The sequence below is a fragment of the Hypanus sabinus genome, chromosome 19, assembly GCF_030144855.1.
Source record: "Hypanus sabinus isolate sHypSab1 chromosome 19, sHypSab1.hap1, whole genome shotgun sequence".
In the NCBI taxonomy this organism is placed as follows: domain Eukaryota; kingdom Metazoa; phylum Chordata; class Chondrichthyes; order Myliobatiformes; family Dasyatidae; genus Hypanus; species Hypanus sabinus.
Genome location: NC_082724.1, coordinates 11,346,444 through 11,370,634, shown reverse-complemented (window position 1 = coordinate 11,370,634; position 24,191 = coordinate 11,346,444). Strand labels below are relative to the sequence as shown.

Below are 24,191 nucleotides of genomic sequence, written 5' to 3'. Positions count from 1 at the left end.
CAATACCTTGCTCTTCAGAACTAATTTATTCAATGTACAGCTGCTGGACCTCCTTCCTTTCAACTCTGCATTCTATTACACAATTGTGTATAATATACACACACACACACACACGCACACGCATGATTAGACTACCTCTGTAACAAACAGATATGAGTTAAGGCTCAGTATTACATTTTCTGACCCCCCCCCCATTTAAAACAAACTCATAAATTAGGAACCGCATATGTAACATATTTGCGCTGTACTGAGCAGATATACAGTGTCAGAAGGAGAGAGGTGAGGCACTTCACAATTCAGGTGGGAAGCTCTCCCCGGACCTGCTGCTGGAATGATGGTAACCAGATGTTACCAGCTTAAAGAGAGAAGAGGGGTGGAGGGGGGAGGGGAAGGAGGAGATAGGGCAAAATGGAGAGAGGGAAAGGTGAGGAAATGGGGGAAGGGTAAGGGGATGGTGGGGACGTAAGGGGTGGTAGTGGGGAGGAGGAGGGGAGGGGAAAAATGGGGAAAGGGGCAATGGGATGCAGGGGGCAGCAGTGGGGTGGGGGAAAAGAGGAGGGGGAGAGCAGGAGGGAGGGGGAGAGGGGGAGGGGGAGAAAGGGGGAGAGGGGGGAGGGGGTAAAGGAGGTGAGGGGGGAGGGGGTAAAGGAGGTGAGAGAGGGGGTATGGGAGGGAGAAGGAGCGGAAGCGTGACAGGAGGGGGTGAGAGGATGTCCCCGAGGAGTGTCATCGAGATTCGCTCCGTTGGGACGTCAGTCTGTCCCTTCTCCTCCAGACACTGACTGACCTGCCGGGTCCGTACAATCTCTGTCATGCACAGAATCCCAGCAAGAATGAAAGGGAGGAGTTCGATCTGCAACTTCGTATCAATCGGACGACTAAGGATTAGCCAAGGGAGCGAAACAGAAAGTCGAAGCAGAGCGATTAGATTCAGTTGACAATTACAGTAGTCAGAGGGAATACATACTACATTTAAAAACAAAGCTAGTGAAATAAAAACCTGAACAACTGCCATCGGTCGCAATGTTGAACCAACAAATTAGACAGATTAAACTGATCAACTGGTCAAATTAATTCATTACAAATCGATTAAACGGAACAGTTGAACGCAAATTGCCATGTCTACTATCCTTTTCAATAGACAAGCTTAGGAAAATTGACAATGCTCTTTCGAACGAGGCGAATTAATCCGCTACAAAAGTGTCGCGGTAAAAACGCAGTATTATGAAAAGAACTAACAAATTTAAATGTGAGCGATATCACTGGCGCTGCGAGGGGATCGTCCGCTGTGGATCTCCCAAGCGTTTAACGCGCAAGGCACACGAAGAAGAAGGATTATGAAAAAAGAAATCGGATTTAAAACAGTCCAAAAGTTATGGGATGAACACTTTGTTACAGATCGCATATTTGACACCCAAGTCTCACCACGCGGCTAACAGAATTAAAAGCTACAAATGCAATGTAAAGGTTAATAAATCAGTCCACGTACCTTTATAAGAGAGTTTCAGTCTGGGAATATTCACTTTGGCTCCTGCGTTCCACTGATTGATAGTAATCCAGAGGATCAAAGTGCCCAGGGTTTGAGTCAGTGGGATTACCGCCCTCATTGTTTTAGTTTACAATAGTAAATTTTTAGTTTACAATAGTAAATTTTCAAGTGGTCAGGCGTGACAAAACTCAACTTGTGGCGTTTAACACAGATGTCACACAGGTGCTGAGTTCGCGCAGGCAGGGTCCAGCATCGAGAGTGGCGAGCGAGCACACCCCTTGTCTTTACTGCTTAATCCCAGGGAAGATCCTGCTGCGTGCGGACCGTTTACAGGCACGGCCAGCGGTCCTGGTCAGAGTCTCAGCGAGCCAGACGCCTCCGTGCAACCACGGAGCTTTATACAATATCCGCGCCGCCCCTCCCAGTCTCGGCACCCAGAGCGACGCCCCCCCCCTCCCTCCCTCCCTATTGAAATGAGCCGCCACCCGGCTCAATTTCTGAGATAGGAATATATTATAACCCTCCGAAGAAATCTGAATTTCGTTTACACACTACCGCACAAAAATATAGCGGTTGGATAGAGTTTGATCAAACTTCAGAGCAGGTTGCGACAGAGCTTAAGAATCTCGTCAGATCATTCCGATTAACTGCAACATGAATTTAAAGATGTTCCTTTTAATTGTAAAGTTCTAGAATATATTTGTTGTGCCTAGGAGTGACAATTATTAAGGGTCCACCAGGAAAAGACAAACTAAGGATGCGTTTAAATTCGGGCGGTGTAAAGCACAGCGGTCAAAGCACTCCTGTAGATGCCCCTTCCACCGGGTCCCGCAGAGAACTGCGGCTGATTTTGAAGACTTTGTGTCCCATAGACAACTTCGTAACCCTGAGACTAGGGAGCTTGCCGCAGGGACTGGGGGTGTCGGCTGGAATCTGTGATCTTGTTACTGGGACTCTTGGGTGAGTGTAGAGTGGAGTACCGCCGCACAAGCAACATTTGACCGCTTCGTTCTGTAAGGTGCGGCGCTGGAGTGTGGCAGACGCTATGGTAAAGCCCTCAGAACAGTCTCCTCCCCATCAATCGTCCACCCCAATGCATTCGCTCCAGATTTCCTTCAACTGATCTTCCTTTGATAAATTACAGCGGCTAATTAACTCACAGACCTGTGCGTCTTTGGGATGCGGGAGTAAACGGGAGCGTCCGGGGGAAACTCCGCGGTTCTCAGACAGAGCGTGCCAGTTCCCCACGGACATCACCAGAGGTCGGAACCGAATCCACGCCTCTGGAGCCATCAACAGTCGCTCTACTTGGCTGCGCCACCCTCTCAACGAAACCAGACCGAATGCAGCCATTTTGTAGCAGGTGAACCGGAACAACTTTTCCCGCGTTCAATGGCCGTAGACATTGTTGACCATGCCCAAGTTAAAAGCCAATCGGCTCTTTGTGCGGTGTGGCAAAGGTCAATCTTGCATTTAACGCCAAGAAGACCAAGGAATTGATTCAGGAAGGAAGGAGTAGGAAAGAGTAGACGTGGGAACACACACCGATTCTCATCGAGGGCTCCGCGGTTTCAGGTTCCTGGGTGTCAACATCTCCCAAGATCGATCCTGGACCCAAAATATTTTTGTGATTAAGATAAAGACATGTCAGTGGCTACATTCCATTAGGAGTTTGAGGACATTTGGTATGTCAACAAAGATACTTGCAAATTTCTACAGATGTAATGTGAAGAGCATCCTAACTGGTGGCATCACCGGTATGGGGGGGGGGGGGTTGTTGTACAGCACAGGATCAGTAAAAGCTACAGAGAGTTGCAAACTCAGTCAGCTCCACCCTGGGCACTAGCCTCCCAGCATCAGGGACACCTTCAAAAGCCAATGCCTCATAAAGTTGGCCTCTATCATTACGGACTGCAACACCCAGGACGTGCTCTCTTCTTATGTTTGATCTGCTATTCAGCTGGTTCTACACATCATTCTGAGCCGAAGGGCCTGTTCCTCGGTTGTACCGTTTGTTACTCCCCTCAGGGAGGAGGTACAAGTGCCTGAAGGCACACACTCAACATATTAGAAACAGAATCTTCCCCTCCACCATCAGATATTTGAATGGACAAGAGCCAACCCATCAACTATTTTTGCTCTCTTTTGCACTACTTATTTGATTTATTTTAAAGTATATTTCTTATTGTAATTTATAGTGTATTTTATGTATTACATTGTACTGTTGCCACAAAACACCGAATTTCATGATATATGTCTGTGATAATAAGCCTGATTGTGATTCTGATTGAATTCCCTAACAGCTGCAGAGTGAACAATGCTGTTTTAATAGTCACTCGTGTGGTGGATCTGGAGCCAGGATGGCATCTCCCTTCAAGTATCACTTTAAAAATCTGCAGATGTAGGAAACTTGAAATCAAATCAGGAAATGCTCAGCAGGGCAGCTGGCATCTGTGGGGAGAAATGGAATTGGTTTGTTGTTGTCACTGAGATAACTGTCAAAAGCTTACCTTGCACACTGCTCATACAGATCAGATCATTGAGAGAGAACAAAATAAAGCAATAATGATGCAGAATAAAGTGCAGCACATTGCAGGTAAACAATAAGGAGCTCATCAGGGAAAGGTTCTGATGAAAACTCACCATGCCGACGTATCGATTCTGTTTCCCTCCCCACAGATGCTGCCTAACCTGCTGGACATTTCCATCGCAGAAACCAGTTTCCCCTCCATGAGCTCTACCTACATCTCGCTGCCTTGGTAAAGCAGCCAAAATAATCAAATAGCCCTCCCAACCTGGACGTTCTCTCTTCCCCACTCATCAGGCAGAAGATACAAAATAGTGAAAGCATCTTCCACCAGGCTCTATCCCACTTTTACCTCAGCTTCTATTCCACTTTTATAAGACTATTGAGTGATTTCCCAGTAGCTGTAATAGTAGTGCGATCACTCGAGTTGAGTATGATGTTCTTCTATATTCTCTTATTTGAGAACTTTCTTTGACATGGGGAGGCTGATGCACAGGCGGCCACCACACGGTCCTTGACAGATCAGAGCACGGTCCCGTGGCATAGAACGGAAGAACACTGGGGACTCCTCACTGTTGCAGCCTTCCTCCGCCTTCACTTCCATTGCGACGTGTCATCTCCTGCCAGCTCTACTATTGAAATCTTAGTTGGATTGCTCTTTGTCTGGAACCTTTCCCTTGACCTTACCACTTCGGGTGACCTTACCAGGAGCTAGGCTGCAGCCTGCATCGCTCTCAGGATCTCACGAACCTCTCCACCACGACAAGCAGACAATTGTTGGAGAAGGTTCCCTAGTACAATAAGCTGAGCTCTTGCATAAGAAGAGCCTAGCACAAGAAGGTTCCCTAGTACAATCAAGTGGGCTCTTGACCTCGTAATCTGCCTCAATATGATCTTGCACCTGATTGTCTGCCTGCACCGGACTTTTTGTAAATGCAACCCTTTGTTCTGCAAATTGAAATTCCCTTGTACTACTTTGATGAAGTGATATGTATGGATGTCATGCAAAATGAAGATTTTTCACTGTTCCTTGGTAGCATAAGACATTAGAGTAGAGTTAGGCCACTTGGCCTATCAAGTCTGCTCCATTATTCCATCATGCCTGATTTATTATCCCTCTCAAACCCATTCTCCTGCCTTCTTCCCATCGTTTTTGATGTCCTTACTAATCAAGAATCCATCAATACCTGCTTCAAGTTTACCCAATGAACTGGCCTCCATCTGTGGCAATGAATTCCATAGATTCTCTATACTCTGGCTAAAGAAATTCCTCCTCGTCTCTGTTCTAAAGGGACATACTTCTATTCTATGGCTGTGTCCTCTTGTCCGAGACTCACCAACTACAGGAAGCATCCTCTCTATATCCACTGTACCTAGGTCTTTCAACATTCAATAGGTTTCACCCTTATTCTTCTAAACTCCTGCGAGTACAGGCCCAGAGCCAACAAGTGTTCTTAATTCATAAACCCTTACAGTCCTTTCTACTCATTGTCCTTACACATCTGGAGAAGAAGGATGCATATGTGAGAGTGCTGATTTTGGACAACAGTTCAGCATTCAAAACCATAGTTCCATCCAGGCTCAACAAGAAGCTCAGACACCTCGGCCTTGACCCTGCCTTGCACAGCAGGATCCTGGACTTCCTGTCAGATCGCTGGCAGGTGGTAAGATTGGAGTCCCTCACCTCCATCCCTCTGACTCTCAATGCAAGAGCACCTCAGGGCTGTGTACTACGACCCCTCCTTTACTCCCTGTATACCCCGACTGTATCGCTACCCACAACTCTAACCTGCTAATTAAATTTGCCGACGACTACGATGATTAGCCTTATCCCGTGATCTCGAACACACTGCTGCTGATCGGTCCAAGTGGCGCAATCTACGCTCCAAGGCAGCAAACAACTTCCAAGCCAACTGGCGCAAGCACCGCCTCAAGTCAAGTCAAGAAGGACACAGGAAGGCGTTCGCTCCTGCCCCAGCAGGCGGTGCTCCTTGCCCCATCTGCGACCGTATCTGCGCTTCGGACTTCAGCCTCAGAAGTCATATGCGTGCCCACAGACGTTGACTGCGCAACACATCCGTCTTCCTCAGACTTCGAGAGGCTACTACTATCAGCAATAACAAGGTGGCCTACAGGGAAGAAGTCACCTCTCTGACACAGTGGTGTTGAGAAAACAACCTCTCCCTCAATGTTGCAAAAACAAAGGAGCCAGTTGTGGACTACAGGAGGAATGGAGACAGGCTAACCCCTATTGACATCACTGGATTTGGGGTTGAGAGGGTAAACAGCTTTAAGTTCCTCAGCATCCACATCACCGAGGACCTCACATGCTCTGTGCACATCAGCCGCGTGGTGCAAAAGGCACAACAGCGCCTCTTTCACCTAAGATGGTTGAGGAAGTTTGGTATGGGCCCCAAATCCTAAGAAGTTTCTACAGGGGCACAATTGAGAGCATTCTGACTGGCTGCATCACTGCCCGGTATGGGAACTGTACCTCTTCTTAATCGCAGGACTCTGCAGAGAGTGGTGTGGACAGCCCAATACATCTATAGTTGTGAACTTCCCATGATTCATGACACTTACAAGCACAGGTGTGTAAAAAGGGCCCGTAGGATAATTGGAGACCCGAGTCACCCCAACCACAGTCTATTCCAGCTGCTACCATCCGGGAAACGATACCACAGCATAAAAGCCAGGTCCAACAGGCTCCAGGACAGCTTCTTCCACCAGGCCAGCAGACTGATTAACTCACGCTGATTTGAGTGTATTCTATGTTACATTGACTGTTCTATTTATTATAAATTACTATGACTGCACATTGCACATTTAAACGGAGAAGTAATGTTAAGATTTTTACTCCTCATGTATGTAAAGGATGTAAGAAATAAAGTCAATTCAATCCTGGGATCATTCTCACGAACCTCCAGCTTCTTGCTTCATCTCCCCCTCCCCCTCTCTCCCACCTTCCCCTCACCTGATCTCACCTATCAAGATGCTGCCTGGCCTGCTGAGTTCCTCCAGCATTTTGTGTATGTCACCTATCACCTACCGGCTTGTACTCCTTCCTCTATCTCATCTTGTTATTCTGGCTTCTTCCCTCTTCCTTTCCAGTCCTAATTAAAGAGTTCGGCCCGAAGTGTCGACTTTTATTCTTCTCCATAGAATCCGCCTGACTTGCTGAACTCCTCCAGCACTTTGTGTTCAGTGCTCCAAATAACAGCTCCTCTGACAGTGCTGCCCTCTGTCAGCGCTGCTCTGGAGATGTAGCTGGGATTTCTCTGTTCAGGACTCTGGAATGGGAGTTGAATCCATGGCCTCCAATCCAGTCAGGGTCAAGACAGGAAATATCTCGAGGTGCTGCAGTGCACAGAGACCAACAACCTTTGGCATTGGAAGAGATAAGCAACCCAAACCATCAGCTGACACATGGAGAACTTTTCCAGAAGCTCACAAAACACAATGCTACTCACAAAACTTGATTGCTCAGGAATTCAGCAGGAAGCTCTGGACCAGCATTTGTTATTTTATTTACTTAGACGCTAAGTACTGTAACAGGCCCTTTCAGCCAAACAAGCTCGCACAGCCTAATTACACCCATGTGACCAATTAACATAATAACCTGTACATCTTTGGGATATGGGAGGAAATCAGAGCACCCAAAGAAAGCCCACAGACACCTTACAAATGCCTTACAGCAGGAATTGACACTGTAAAGCATCATGCTACAAACTACGCTCCTGTGCCACCCAAGGAATTACGTCTGTAATAACATCTCCAGGACTCTATAAATCTACAGCATGTCGATGGCACTTCGAGACCATTTCGAGGGCACAAGCCTGGGCAAGGTTTTTTTTTTATGGAAGACCAGCCAAGTTGCAAGTCCCCTCTCCACGCCACCGATGTCGTCCTAGGGAAGGGCATTAGGACCCTTACAGCTTGGCACCATTGTCATCACAGACCAATGTGTGGTTAAGTGCCTTGCTCAAGGACACAGTCAAGGCTTGAACTAGCAGCCTTCAGATCACTAGACGACTGCCTTAACCACTTGGCCACACGCCAACATAGCATTTAGTAGGTATACACAAATAGAAAAGCAAGAGAAAGAAGTAAACACCCTCAAGCTCATAAATACATTGTATAGAGCTCTAGTACAGGTCTGATCTTCTTAGAATGCCAGAAGTAAGACTACACCTGTGGGAGAGGGAGAATCAGATTTGGACTAGTTTATTGTTATATACACAAGGGTGCAATGAAATTCCTTGCTCACCTGAAGCTGGCAGAGTAAATAGTATGAATGGCAATAATAAATACAGTGATGGGCACAGAGCAGCAGAATGGTACAAAGACAGTGCAGTCTAAAATACTGAAAAAAAGAAACGCTAACATGACAATCACAGAATTGATAATGTAGGCAGAACCAAGAATATTGCTGCATCATCGGGTTCAGAAGTCTGATGGCAGTGGGGAAGAAGCTGTTCTTAAGTCTAATTGTCCAGCTTTCACGCTCCTGTAGCTTCTAGAAGATATCATCATCATCATGTATCGTGTCATATGACCATGATTGCTCTTGGCAATTTTTTCTACAGAAGTGGTTTGCTATTGCCTTCTTCTGGGCAGTGTCTTTACAAAGATGGGTGACCCCAGCCGTTATCAATACTCTTCAGGGAGTGTCTTCCTGATGTCAGTGGTTGCATAACCAGGACTTGTGATATGCACCAGCTGCTCATACAACCATCCACCACAAGTTCCCGTGGCTTCACATGACCCTGATCGGGGGCTAGGCAGGTGCTACACTTTGCGCAAGGGTGACCTGCAGGCTAGCGGAGGGAAGGAGCGCCTTACACTTCCATTGGTAGAGACGCATCGCCAACCCGCCACCCGCCCTAGAAGATAGAAGAAAGCATGAGGAATGGCCAGGCTGGCAGGCGTCCTTTAATAAAACTATTCACTTTCCTGAGGCAGTTCACTATGAAGACAGGTGAGGTAGAAGGAAGGGACAAGTTTGTGCTGGACTGGGCAGTGTTTGTCACTCTCTACAAATTCCTATGGTGCATAATGTAGCAAAGGTTCAGCAGATTGAATCCTGAGATGGCCCATTATCATATGAGAAGCGAAAGATATAAGGAGCATTTGATGATTCTCAGCCTGTGCTCTTTGGAGTTTAGAGAATGACTAGGCAGCTGAAGTGGAGTGTAGAGGCTCTCTGAGTAGGATGGGCACACTCCAGCTTCCAATCAGAGCCTTCATGGATGACCACATGCTGATAACTACATCAGTCCTAGGCAGTAGATTGATCCCCAAGGGTTAGAAAGGATCGTTGCATGGGCAAGGATGAGATTTAAGCCACAGAAATCCAGGTCTCTGGTGTTAAAGAAAGGACGGTTCACAGACAAGTTCATTTCTCCTTGGACGATATTGCTATCCCATCCATCTCTGAGAAACCAAAGATGGCCGAGTCAAGTCTGAGTCACAGAGATCTGGACAGTGGCATCTGGTCAGACAGGGTTGGCTAGCTTCCCTTCAACTCACTTCGAAAGGGCCCAGGGCAGAGCGTAAGATAACTACCACAGGAAGACGTGTGAGCAGCTGTCATGGAAATGGGTGGAAGGCAACAGGGAGCTTGGACAAGGTGGGAGGGTGCACTGAAGCAGAAGATCAAGGGAGAGCCAGTGAATGTAGTGTACCTGGACTTCCAGAAAGCTTTTGATGAAGTCCCACATAGGAGATTAGTGGGCAAAATTAGGGCACATGGTATTGGGGGCAGAGTACTGACATGGATTGAAAATTGGCTGGCTGACAGGAAACAAAGAGTAGCGATTAACGGGTCCCTTTCGGAATGGCAGGCTGTGTCCAGTGGGGTACCGCAAGGTTCGATGCTGGGACTGCAGCTGTTTACAATATACATTAATGATTTAGATGAAGGGATTAAAAGTAACATTAGCAAATTTGCTGATGACACAAAGCTGGGTGGCATTGTGAAATGTCAGGAAGATGTTATAAGAATGCAGGGTGACTTGGACAGGTTGGGTGAGTGGGCAAATGTATGGCAGATGCAGTTTAATGTGGATAAATGTGAGGTTATCCACTTTGGTGGCAAGAACAGGAAGGCAGATTACTATCTAAATGGAATCAAGTTAGGAAAAGGGGAAGCGCAATGAGATCTAGGTGTTCTTGTACATCAGTCAATGAAAGCAAGCATGCAGGTACAACAGGCAGTGAAGAAAGCTAATGGCATGCTGGCCTTTATAACAAGAGGAATTGAGTATAGGAGTAAAGAGGTCCTTCTGCAGCTGTACAGGGCCCTGGTGAGACCCCACCTGGAGTATTGTGTGCAGTTTTGGTCTCCAAATTTGAGGAAGGACATTCTTGCTATTGAGGGAGTGCAGCGTAGGTTCACAAGGTTAATTCCCGGAATGGCGGGACTGTCGTATGTTGAAAGATTGGAGCAATTGGGCTTGTATACACTAGAATTTAGAAGGATGAGAGGGGATCTCATTGAGGCATATAAGATTATTAAGGGATTGGACATGCTGAAGGCAGGAAGCATGTTCCCACTGATGGGTGAGTCCAGAACTAGAGGCTACAGTTTAAGAATAAGGGGTAGGCCATTTAGAACTGACATGCAGAAAAACTTTTTCACACAGAGAGTGGTGGATATGTGGAATGCTCTGCCCCAGAAGGCAGTGGAGGCCAAGTCTCTGGATGCATTCAAGAGAGAGTTAGATAGAGCTCTTAGAGATAGCGGGGTCAAGGGATATGGGGAGAGAGCAGGAACAGGGTACTGATTGTGTATGATCAGCCATCATCACAGTGAATGGTGGTGCTGGCTAGAAGGGCCGAATGGCCTACTCCTGCACCTATTGTCTATTATCTATTATCACCTACACCAACATCTGGCAGGTGGAACCCCAGCACATCAAGTTCATGAACCAGGCAGCGTATGGCATCCTGCCTTGTCCAGCAAACCTTTATGCTTGGATCAAGAGCAAGGCTCCATCATACCCTGTCTATTTGGCAAAAGGACCCTGGAACACATCCTCAGCAGCTACCCAAAAGCTCTCGGAGAAGGCCGTGACCTCTGGTGTCATGATCAGCTGCTGAAAGTAGTGGCAGAAGATATCTTCTTGGCCACTAATAACAGTAGGCACCTCTGCCAAATGAGAACCCAACAGCCTTGTAGACCAACCACATTCTCAGCACAGATCACCAGCAGGCTTGCTCACCATGGTGTCTGGCGGGCAACTGAATGTTGATCTTGGGAATCAATTAAAGTCTCCTAACTTCATTGCATTTTCATCACTGAGAACTGACATGGTCTTGGGGTGTCAAGAAACCTCAAAGCAGATGGTGATGGTGGAACTGGCAGCGCCTTGGGAAGACCAGATTGATTAGGCTTTTGAATGTAAGAAAGCCAAGTACAAGGAGCTGGTGCAGCAGTGCCTGAGACAGGGGTAGCGGGAACAATATGAGCCTACAGAGGTGGGCTGTAGAGATTTTGTTGGCTGCTCGCTGTGCAGAACCTACACTCTTCTTGGCATTACAGGGGCTGCAAAGAAAAGAGCCTTCAGGACCACCACAGAAGCTGCTGAACATGTCTCCAGGTGGCTATGGATCAAGAGGTGTGACCTCTAACGCTGCTTGGACACAAGCCAGGGTCTGATCAACCCTGGCTGAGTTGCCTGGATGAAGGTGTCTAATGTTGAAAGACCCAAAACACCCAATGACCCCAAGCCACATCACTGATGATGTGTCCCAGTGCATCCTCAGATGTATCTCAGCCTTAAAGCAGAGGCTGATTAGTATGGTCGTCAAAGGTTACGGGGGGAAAGCAGTGGAATGGGTCTGAGGGGGATAATAAATCAGCCATGACATAGGGGACTTGATGGGCCAAACAGCCTAGTTCTGTTCATATGTCTTATGGTCTTAACCTCTTCACTCAGAGAATGATGTGAGTGTGGAATGAGCTAAATGGAGGTTTAGTTTCAACATTTGAGAGATCGGTAGGAAATGGATGGGAGGGGCATGCACAGCTGTGTGCAGGTGCACATCAATGGGACTGGGCAAAATAATATTTTAGCAGAGACGGTATGGGCCAAAGGACCCATGACTCTGTGACTGAAAAACCTAACCTACAATGATCAGTCAGAACGTAATCCTGGTTACTTTTCTGTGAAAGAACGAATCTGTAGTCCGGACGTCGAACTGCTTGCTGTTAGTTTGCCTCCGCATTATCTAGCGGATGAGTTCAGCCACACCATATTGCTCATCGTCTATATTCTGCCTTCTCGACGTAGTCCTGATGCTGCACGTGACCTCATACACACTACCATCGGGAGACTCCACACTCAACACCCCAATACGTTCATTGCTGTGGCAGGAGACTTCAACCATGTTTCTCTCTCAACAACCTGACCCACCTTCAAACAGTGTGTCAGTGTGTCAAGTGTTATACAAGAGAAAATAATACACTGGGCCTCTGGATGCAAATGTTAAAGATGCATACAGCTCCACAGCTCTCCCCAGACTTGGAAGGTCAGATCACAACTTGGTTCACCTCATGTCCTTGTATAAGCCCGAAGTACAGCAACAGTTAGCTACCACCAAGACAGTAAAGAAATGGTTTCCAGAGGCCATAAAGGGGTGCTTTGAGGTTTCTGACTGGAATGTGCTTTGTGAGCCATATGAGGAGGATATTAATGAATTTACTGATTGCATCACTGGCCTCATCAACTTCTGTGTGGACACTGTAATACCATCAAGGACTGTTCGGTGCTTCCCGGGCAACAAGCCATGGTTACCAGTGATTTGAGGGCTCTTCTCAACCACAACAGGAGAGCCTTTAGATCAGGAGAATGGGAGGAAATGAAACATGTGCAGAGGGAGCTAGAGGAGAAGATCAAGGTAGCTAAAGAGGAACATAGGAGAGAGCTGGAGAACAAGCTTGGACAGACTAGCACACGGGAGGTGTGGAGAGGCATGAAGAACATTGCTGGCTTCAATCAGCCTCGCTGTAGAGCCTTGGAATGTAGCCGTGAATGGGCTAATGATTCAAAACAATTCTTCAGTAGGTTTGACAATTGCCCTCCTGTTCACCACCCCCCCCCCCCAGCACACCAGTCCAGGTGCCAAGGCATCCAATGCTCCCTCAGCACCAACACCTCCCATCCTCCTCCTCCCCCTCCAGTTCAACAACAAACTGTCTACATCCCTCCTTTCCCTGCACCTACCATCCACACTTCCACATACCAATTGCGACCGTCCACATCTTCACCTCCACCAGCCCCACCTTCCACCAACTCCCCAGTCATCATGGACTCATCTTCACTACGGAGAAGGACTCTGGGGAAACTCAGCTGCGCAAAGCATCAGGACCGGGTGGTGTGAACCTCAAGGTCCTGAGGGAATGTGCCGAGCAGCTGTGTGGAGACCACCAGCACATTTTCAATCTGAGTCTCAGCCTGGAAATTGTCCCCGACTGTGTTGGAAACATCATGTGTGGTCCCAGTACCAAATGGCTTGAATGACTACCGTCCAGTGGCCCTGACCTCACACTGTGACCCTAGAGAGGTTAGTCCTGGCTCAGATCAGCCCTCAGTCCCCCACAGTTTGCCTACCAGGAGCAGATTGGAGTTGACGAATCTGTCACCTACCTGCTGAAAAGAGCCTACTCTCGTTTGGATAAGCAGGGCAGCACAGTGAGGATCACATTTTTTTTTTGATTTCTCAAGTGCCTTCCATTCCATACATCACTGGAGGAAAATCTCTGTTCAATGCAGGTAGGCATTTCCATTGTATCCTGGATAATGGACTACCTGACTGGCAGACCACAGTTTGTGTAGATTCAGAGCTGTGGCTATAAGCAGCACTAGGGCCCCACAGGGGACTGTATTGCCTCCCTTCCTGTTTACCCTGTATACCCTATTTACACAGAGAGGCTGTGTACAAGAAGGCCAAAGTCACCTCCACTTCCTGAGTAGACTGAGGTCCTTTGAAGTATGAAGGCCTCTCCTTCACCTGCTCTACCAGTCTGTTGTTGGCAGTACAATCTTCTGTGTGTGGTGTGCTGGGGCACTGGTATCAACGCGGGTGATGCCAACAGCCTTAATAAACTGATTAAATGCTGGATCTGCTATAGGAGTTAAACTGGACACACTGGAGGCTGTGGTACAACAAAGGACCCTGTGGAAAATCCTGGCAATTTTCGACAATAGTTCTCACCCTCTGCATGCCAGCTTGGCTGAACAGATTAGCACATTTAGTAATAGACTGAGACAGCTGTGTTGTTCCAAAAAGGGTTACATAAGGTCTTTCTTACCATCGACTATTTACTCTATATTATATGCTGACTCATTATAGGGTCAGTAATGAGTTAACCTGTAGTTGGGGAAGCGATGAGCCCCTCTTGTTAGTCTGTTATTAACTTCTGTTTAAGCTCTGCTTAGCTCTGTTTAGCACACCCTGCTATTGCAGACACACTGTGCAATACAACCATCACTTCTTATCTGGACAGTGTGAATGGGAATTCATCACTGTATAATATTACACTAATTCTTGCACTCCATCTTATCAGTGCAAACTTGTAAATATTGTTCATCTTTTTTTTGTAATTTATTTTTTATTGAAATTCATCATCAAACATTTCCATAAGATGTATTTCAGAAACTGTACATATATATCAATATATTCATATTTGTCACAAACCTCCACATAATATTTAGCTGAGGTATACACTTATAGAAAAGAGAGGAAAGAAAGAACAAGCAAAAGGAGAAAACTATGTACAAGTAGAGAGTGTCCATTTAGAAAACATTAATTATTACACGTTTTTGTGGTGGGCCACAGCAGTGTGCATAATGGGCCCCATGGTAGTGTAGTGGTTAGTACGATCACCTTAAAGCACCAGTGATCACCAATTAGGGTTCGATTCCCTGGGCTACCTGTAAGTAGCTTGTATGTTCTCCTGGTGGGTTTCTTTGTCCCAAAGACATACTGGTTAGGGTTGGTGCTACATTGATGCTGGAAGCATGGCAAACCTTGTCAGCTGCCCCCAGCATAATCCTCGCTGATCTGATACGGTTGTGTCGTGGTTAGCGCAATGCTTTACGGTACAAGTGAACTGGGGTTTCAGTTCCTGCGGCTGCCTGGAAGGAGTTTGTACATCTTCCCCATGACGGCGTGGGTTTCCTCCTGGTGCTCTGCTTTCACAGTCCAAAGACATACTGGCTGGTAGGTTAATATCATTGCAAATTGAACTATTTAGTTAAATTGGAGGTTGGCTGGGTGTTGTGGCTCAAAGGGCTGGGAGGGGCTTCCTATAAAAACATAACTGACCTGTACTTAAATCCTATTATTTACCTTTGTTTTGCCACGATGCTTTAGTGTCTGCAACCTGATGTCCGGCCGATTTGTGAGGACCAAAGGTGAGGGTTCAGCTCATTGTTCTGTGAGCTTTACTCTTCTCTGCACTGAACTGAGGCTGTGGCCTGCAACAAATGGCCTCCCGGACAGGCTGCAGGGATGACCGTCTTCGTGGCTGTGAGCTCATTTTTCTGAACTTTGGTTCTGAATGTTATTTGCTTACTTCTTAATATTTGCATAATTTGTCTTTTTTTGCCTGTTGGGTGTTTGACAGTCTTCTTTTTAAAGGGTTCCTTGGGTTTCTTTGTTTTGTAGCTGCCTGTAAGGAGATGGATCTCAAGGTTGTATATAGTATACACACTTAAATAAGAAGTATATTTTGAACTTTGAATATGGCACAATAGCTCACTGGTGCAGTCGCTGTCAGAGACCCAGGTTCTGTCCTGACCTCTGGTGCTTTCTATGTGGAGTTTGCATGTTCTTTCCATGGCTGCGTCAATTTCTCCTGGATGCTCTGGTTTCCTCCCACGTGCCAAGGACATCGGGTCTCTAGGCAGGATAACCGAAGACTGAAAACAGCTCCTACTGCTCAGGTGTGTGCTAGAATCTGGGGTAGCTGATGTGAATAGGGAGTAGGATTGCGGGTAAATGGATGGTCGATGGTCAGCACAGACTGTAGGACAAATGGCCTGTTTTTGTGCTGAATTTCTGTGTACTTCTCCAATTAGGAACACCCTCCCCTAAAGACCAATAATCTCAGTTCCCAAACCATGCAGAAGCTGCAGCAATAAGGGTACAGTGATAGGTGCTGGGTAGCTGATGGAGAGGCAGAAAGCTGGGCAGCAATCAGAAGCAGGAACCTTGGTCGATTTTGCTGGCACCACTGCGGCCCACTCTAAGACTCTTTTTTTTAATTTTGAATTTAAATGTATTTTATTGAATTTCTGTACAAAACTAACAAGTCCATACTGCAAAGTAATTGCCATATATGCACATATACACGTCAGGATCTCTTCAAGAAACGTGTTCAAAGGAACATGGAGCTTAGTTTTCATCTCCTGATGCAGCTTCATCTGAAGATTCTGCAGACAAAGGACGTGCCCTCCTTGGAGCATTCATTTTTTTCAGTCTTGCTGCTGGTTGGCTCATCATCTGAGGGAACTGCATTTTCTTTCTCTACATCTTTTTTTGGACCACCAAAAAATTCTCCAATCCCTTTTTGCCATTTTGGGGTTGGTCTTGGACACACTGGATTTCCACCAGCATACTTATTTTCCTTTTTCCCAGGAGATGTCAGAGAGATGTTTGCTGTACTGGTAGATCCAGGTGCAACTGTCCAACCACCGTCCGCACTAAATCTTGCACTATGTCACAAGGCCACTGGAGGGAGCTCAAAGCAGCACTTGGGACCCGGGTATGTACAGTGCGAGAAACGTATTTGCATACACACTTACATGTATTGGGAATATTTTTGAGGTGTGTTGGTTGGCACAGCAGGGAACAAAATACAATATTCAACAATTATAACAAAAATTATATAAAAATAAGTTTGAGGTTAAAGTATGAATATGAAATAAAATGTGCATAATACCCAGCAGGTGTTTATATTGTAAATGCATACTGATATTTAATTACCACATTGTATGGACTACGCTATTATTTTCTGTTCAGTGTTCTGAAGCATCCCTTGGTTATTGGAGGTACCGGTCACCTTATTATCATTTCAAGGGATAGTAGGAAAGGAAAGAACCATTAATTTTCATTGGAATAATTTTCTGTAATCCTGTGAGAAACTTTGCTGTGACTGGCTTTGGAACTTGGAGTTAATGCTTAACTCGGAGTTAGGGCACAAGCTGCCCATCAGAAATTCCAAAGTGTGTTGAATGAAATCACAAAGAACAAAGAAAGATATCACTTGACCTACGCCAACTTTCTGGGGCTGATTCTCTACTCCCCACGTTGGATTCCAACCAGTTACTCACTCTCAGATACCCTATATTCCCAATATCAACCATCAGAATCTCCTGATTGAATGCTATGCTTTATCAACAGGAACTAACACCCAAATATCCATTGCACAATCTCATTCATTATTAAATACAATCCCAATCTGGTATTGGTATTGGTTTCTGTTTATTATTCTCACATGTACAAGATGTTGTGAAAAGTTTGTCTTGCATTCTGATCAGTTCTCCCACATTCTTAATTAAAACTATTTGTTCCCATGAACTGGAAGAAGTTGTATTCTCCAATAAGGAGTCTTTGAGGTAAAGGCTACTTATCAATTCTATTCACCAAGACGAAAACGGCCACCTTAGAGTCATAGAGTCATACAGCATGGAAACAGGCCATTCAGCCCAAATCCTCTATCCCAAACTAGTTGCCCATCTAAGCCAATCCCATCTGCCTTGATTTGGCCGAAATCCCTCTAAACCATGGGTTCCTAACCTTGTTTTTTTGCCGTGGACCCGTTTGGCTGTCCGGTGAGCCTATGGATTTAATCTCAGAATCATGTATTTAAATTTATAAAATAAAAAGACATAGGATTACAGATGAAACCAATTATATTGAAGTACAGTTATCAAAATATTAAAAACAAATTTGTGATATAGTAATATACTGTATGTGCTTTATTAAATAACAAGACTATATATTTAAAATTTAGGTAAGTTAAAATAAAATTTTATTTTTTCAAGACATATCAGTGTGAGGGTTGTTGATGCTTAGCTTGAATGAGAACATTAAACTGTGGGGTGGTCTTTGTCAAAGTAACATGAATATCATGTTGAAAATCCAATCAATTTTGATTTTTTGTTTTAATGGTTACAAGTGTTGAAGATCCTGATTTGCCAAGATACACTGCTGCATATGGAATTAAAGCTTACATAGTTCATTTTACAAGGCTTCTCTCAAAGAACATCAGAATCACATTCGATCTAGTGCCGGGACTAATAGCTACCACAATTTTGAAGTAATGATGAGCATGCTGTAAATGATACTTAGAGATATTTGTAACAATTATACTGTGATATGGCAATATCTGTAATTTCTATTGATCACAATGTCACAGGGACTGCTAATACACTGGTTTGTTGCCTACATACATCAATGACGGAAAAGCTAAATTTCAGTTCAAGGTTAGTGAAAATAAAGCTGTAATTTGTTTTTCCCATCCAAGTTCACAGAACCCCTGGAATATATCCATGGGCCCTAGGTTAAGAACCCTTGCTCTAAGCCTTTCCTGTCCATGTACAAAAGCAAAGTCAAATTCTTTATTGATCAACACTTCTACATTGCTGAAATTACAAGCCGTGTGGATCATGGTAAATCATGAGCAACTAAATGCTTCCCCTCTCCATTCCAAGAGACATTCCCTCATTCAAAATATGTTCCCTAATTTCACCTCGAGGGAACAGCTGGTTAATGGAACATAGAAGACACAAGACGAAAAATTGGATTCGTATAGATGAGTGGTTGCCAGATCTTTTTGGGTTACTGCCCTTTGGCTCCCAGACAACATCTCCAGTGATACCCCACCCTCCCTCTCTGGCCATTACATCAAAACTATAAAAATATTTTGATTTATGATGCGTAGTAAAACAAAATTAGGAGCTGCAAATTCAAAGCAGAAACAAGTAATTGGGAAAGATATTCAAATCTATTTAAAACAACAAATACCGTTATTTCTTTATTTGTTTACAGTAAAAACAATTTTCATCAACAATTTAGAGTGTTCATTAGTAGTCCAAGTATTTGCTACTTCATTATTTTCTCACCTTTCAGTGAGATGGATGGGCTTGTGACATCAGCTTCTCAACATCAGGCTGAATGTCGCACAAGAATCTCAGATCCCCACGTTCAGTAACTTGCAGTCTGCTTTGTTGCTTTGAAAGAAGTTGTGCAACCGAACTGAAACGGTGCTGCACTAAGTATAATGTTGGAAAAACAATAGAGAACATTGTGACTTTCTATCCCCACAGTGCAGGATAGCGTTCAAAGATTTCTTTCTGCAACCAAAGGACTTGAAATTACTTTTTTTTAACCTTGGCCTCAGCTCAAGGTCATTTTGTAGCGAGAGCAGTTCTTTCTCCATCCTTCCTGTTAATTCCTCATTACAAGTGTTCAGGAATGGATTTATTACCCAATCTGGAATTTGGATCGAGAGGAGATCCTGAAATTTCTCTGACATGTCTTTAAGCAGCTCACCCAGGTGGTCACAGTACATATACATGAAGAACATCATCTGGTATTCTTTCTTTTCCTTCCAACTCAGATAGACTTGGAAACTGGAAAAGGTCACAACGGCCAGTGATGCACTTAATTAGGGTTAAATTGGACAAAAGTATGAAAACGATTGATCTGACTTTGATAAGATTCATGTCATTTCCTTGCAATTGAAGATTGATTTTATTAAACCTTGCAAATAATTCTGATAATTCTGGCAATGTCATGACTAATAAACTTTTGATTTAAGATAGTGCTGATCATCTACTTATCAGCAACCAAACTTAGAATACAACTACATATTTTATTAGTAATACCTTTTCTGGTAAAAATTCTGGTGAGTGATCACTGCAAACAAAGCAGAGGCAAGGCAGGGTTGAGGAGAGCAGAGGGGAGATGGAGTCAAAGTGTAGGCAAGGTTACTGAAGGCGAAACATGCCCACCAGAACGAGGGAAGACCCAAGGTTTGATCGATCTAAGCACCAGGCCAATTTGGAAAGGTCGGCTATGTGAAAGGCCGAAATGTGGCGGTGAGGTACAGGCCTTGAGCGTAATGAAGCAACAGGGCCCAGGTCCTACAGCGAGGAACGGCTTAATGTCTGGACAAATCAAATGCCAGACCAGAGTGAAAAGGCAGGGTGACGGGACCAGAAGTGAGGGTCAGGCCAGTTCTGCTCACTGCTCCGTGATGTGTACTCAGCTCTGCACTAAACTATGGATGTGGTCTGCTCCAGCTGCAGTGATGCCTGGCGTTGTGTCTGTAGACTCACAGCTATTTGCTTCCTTTTACTGTTTTGCACAGTTTGTGTTTTTTCTTCTCTCTGCATACTGGGCATTTGATGGTCTTTTTTTAGTGGGCTCTTTTGGGTTTCTTTGTTTTCTGGCTCAGTCTCAAGGTTGTATAATGTATACATACTTTGATAAGAAATGTACTTTGAACACTGAAATTTGAATATTAATATTATTGAGTCGATTACTGAATGAAGCAATCAAGTCTTCACAGAATTTTATCACCGTTTCAGAAAGTACGTTAGAACGTCTCAGGTGGTTTCTTTTGAGAGCCATCTGACTTCTGTGTGCAGCAGTCAACATTTAAACTGCTCATCATTCTCAATACAAAGCTCTCGAGTATTGAAAGCATGGAACTTGATTTTATTTATCGCTATGGTAACAGTATTTAATGATTTGTGCAGCTGATCCCTTAACCTTTTTTGTGATACGGTGTTGCTTGTGAGTTACACAGTTAATGGTAGACATGCTAGGTACAGCTTTTTTCAAGAAAGTACTAACTCCACAATGTTCTGTCTCTCCCACAAATAAGAATGTTGCTCAGTGCAGTGTCCTACTTATTGAAAAGTGAGACGGGAGACAAACAGTTGCTGTTTCGATGCCACAGGCAGTCTGAAGTATTGCTTTTTATTTCAAGTTCCCCGAGTCGAGAATCGGCAGCAAACTGAGTGAGCGAGACAGTGATCACTCGTCGAGTACTGAGGCCTCCACCGGCCACTCTTGCCGTCTTCAATGTTCTCTCTACGCTTCAGCTCGCAGCGTCGGCAGGAATTCGTGGCCACAGCGGCACGCAAGCTCACATGCTGAAGGTGCCCAATTTCAGCCTGAACTCGGACTCATTGAAAACGCGGCCGATCTGCGAGCTCTGAGAAAGGGAGCATGTTGCCGTACAGAACAGCAGTTTGAGTGCCGCTGTAGGTCAAAGGCCCCAACAGGACCCCAGCCACCCTGGAAAGGAAAACAGAGACATGAAAAGAGGAAGAATTTCACTATTTCACAGATGGGCTGGGAGAAGTCGCCATGTGACGCCGTCTTTAGCCCCACCCCGACTATCATGCATCCTGATTCAGAGAAACATTGTCTCACTTGATGGTACACATGTATATAGTTAACTGACTATAAACTTGACTTGACTGTGATGTCCAGAGTCCATTTTGTCCAAGATCTCAAGTGGCTGATCAGAGTAGGATAGAAGCTGTCCTTGAGCCTGGTGGTACGTGCTTTCAGGCTTTTGTATCTTCTGCTCGATGGGCCACAGCTGAATGCTTCCTATGTTGACAAAAAGGCCACATGTTGATGACTGAGGCACAAAAAGCCCTGTAGGTTGGCAGATCACACAGCAGATGAAGAGAGCTGCTCGATGAAACATATAGAGGAGAGTGAGGGTAGGCATTCTTGAACGGGGTGAGGAGGATTACAATTATTGGAGGAAGAACTTCGTGAAGGCGCTGGGATCCAATGGACAGAAGGAGACTGGGAGGAAATAATCAAGTGGAGTTTGGTTCCACAGCCTAGGAATCTATTAACTTGCACTTCAAACTTCAGTTTGTCCAATTAAGTTCCAGCTTGTAGCTCACTGCAGAATAATCCAAGTTCCTCAGTTAGAGAGATAAGAATTAGAAGGAGTAGCACGGTGGGATAGGAGAGAATTAATCTCAGGATTGCATATGGTGACATACATGTACTTAGACAACAGACTTACTTTGAACTTTGGCTTGCTAATGCTTTACAGCTCCAGGAAGGATCAACTGCCGCCACTGTTTGTAAGGACTTTGAACATTTTCCCGTGACCACATGGGTTTCCTCCAGGTGCTCCAGTTTCCTCCAGCAGTCCAAGTAGACAGAGAGATTGTGGGCATGCTAAGTTGGCATCAGAGCTTGGCAACAGTAGTAGGCTTGCTCCAGAACATCCTTGGACTGTGTTGGTTTTTGACACAGATGACACATTTCACAGTATGTTTCAATGTATATGTGACAAATAAAGAGAAACATTAAAGAGATTAAGGATGAGATTAATCTACAAACTCATTTGGCCACTAGACTTCCATTCAATGAGATCATGGATCATCTTTCACTCCGGTGTTGGAACATTGCATTCAAATAGATGAGTAAAGGGGTATAGAAGTAGGGTAAATGCAAGCAGGCTTTTTCCATTGAGGTTAATTATTATTTTCCATTGAGGACTAGAGGTCATGGGTTAAAGATGAAAGGTGAAATGTGTAAGAGGAATGTGAGGGGGAACTTCTTCACACATAGGGTGGAGAGAATGTGGATTGGTGTAAGTGGTGGATGCAGATTAGATTTCAAAATTTAAGAGAAATTTGGATAGGCACATGGATAGGAAGGGTATGGAGGTTTGCGGTCCAGGAGCAAGTCGATGGGACTAGGTAGAATAATAGTGCTGCACAAACTAGATGGGCCGAAAGGCTCTTTTCTGTGCTGATTCTATGATTTTAAAGTCATTAATTGTAACTCTCCACATGCTACGCCCTCAACCACTCAGCTCCTCCTGCCTCCATGGTTCTAATCACCTCAGACAAATTTCTGCTATAGCGAAAGTTGTGCCAACTCTTAGCACTGTTTAATCTCAGAACTGAGCAAAGCCCTGTTACAAGGCTGGAGGTCAGTGCACCTGGAACCATATCGGAAGGCTGAGGGGAGAGAACTTGGCAGGGACCAGGCAGCGACAGAGACCCTTTGTATCCTACAACCAATTTGGTATGTTCCAAGGTCACAGCTTGTTTATAAATTGTTAATAGCAAACCTTCTTTGAAGTTTAAATGTCTTGCATTCATTATTAAGTAACAGAAATCAAATAACTTAATTAAGAAGCCTGCAGTCCCACAAAGGTTCAAGAGCAGCTCCTTCCCTTCAACCATTTGATTTTCCAACCAGCACAACACTAATCGCTAGAGTTTAGCAATACTATGATTATATTAGTCACTTTGTCCTAAAATTGACAATTTCTTTTCCAAATGTGTTCTTTCTTGCAAAATCTGTGTGCGTTCCATGTTTGTATTATGTTTTTCTTGTGAATGATGATGTTATGTGCCAGTGATGCTGCTGCCAGTAAGATTTTCATTAAACCTCTGTATACATAGACTTGTGCAGGTGGCAATAAAGTCAACTTTGGACCGCGTTAAATATTACTCACTTGGAGTAGGTTCCTGTTCTGCATTGTAATGTTGAAATCCACGTCTCTCTGGAGAACATTGCCTCTCTATTCTGATTGCGAACGTCTTCTTTTGGGGGAATATGTCTAATCAGCCTCCTTTGGAGGAAGGTCGTAGACTTTTAAAGAATTTTAAAGAGATTAGCTTCGTTTGTCATATGTGCATCAAAGCGTGGAAGTGCGCATCATTTGCATCACAGCAAATCAGTGAGGATTGTGCAGCCTGCAAGTATCATCATGCTTCCGGTACCAAAATAGCATGACCACAACTCATTAACCCTAACCGTACGTCTTTGAAAGCCGGGTGGAAACCGGAGCACCCGGAACACACAAAACACTCAAATTCAGGTATCTACAGACTTCCAGACTCTTCATCTAGTCTTGATATTTATTGCTTATTTATTTATATTATTGTTTCTACCTTTTGCATTTGCATAGTTTGATGTCTTCTGCACTTTGGTTGAACACACTGGTCGGGTGATCTTTCAGTAACTATGTTATGGTTACTATTCTATAGATTTATTGAGTATGCCAAGAAGAAAATGGATCTCAGGCTTGTATATGGTGACATATATGTACTTTGATAATAAAATTTACTTGTAACTTTGAATATACATATATCTATACACACA

The 24,191-nt window shown here is 44.7% G+C and overlaps 1 protein-coding gene across 3 annotated transcripts in view; it reads right to left on the bottom strand.

The window, feature by feature from the left end:
- sema3bl (sema domain, immunoglobulin domain (Ig), short basic domain, secreted, (semaphorin) 3bl) overlaps positions 1 to 23,681 on the bottom strand; it is a 225,326-nt gene extending 201,645 nt beyond the window's left edge. Inside the window, exon 1 of one of the 3 annotated variants that reach the window (XM_059944004.1) lies at positions 23,542 to 23,681. Coding sequence is in view for 1 of the 3 variants with exons in the window: in XM_059944001.1 (XP_059799984.1) it covers positions 1,490 to 1,607 (118 nt within the window). In the remaining 2 variants the exon portion in view is untranslated. Of the gene's footprint in view, positions 1 to 1,489; positions 1,883 to 2,653; positions 2,817 to 23,541 lie in introns of those variants that run through there. The other 2 variants (XM_059944006.1, XM_059944001.1) reach the window with 2 other exon arrangements.
- Between the last annotated feature and the right edge of the window lie 510 nt (positions 23,682 to 24,191).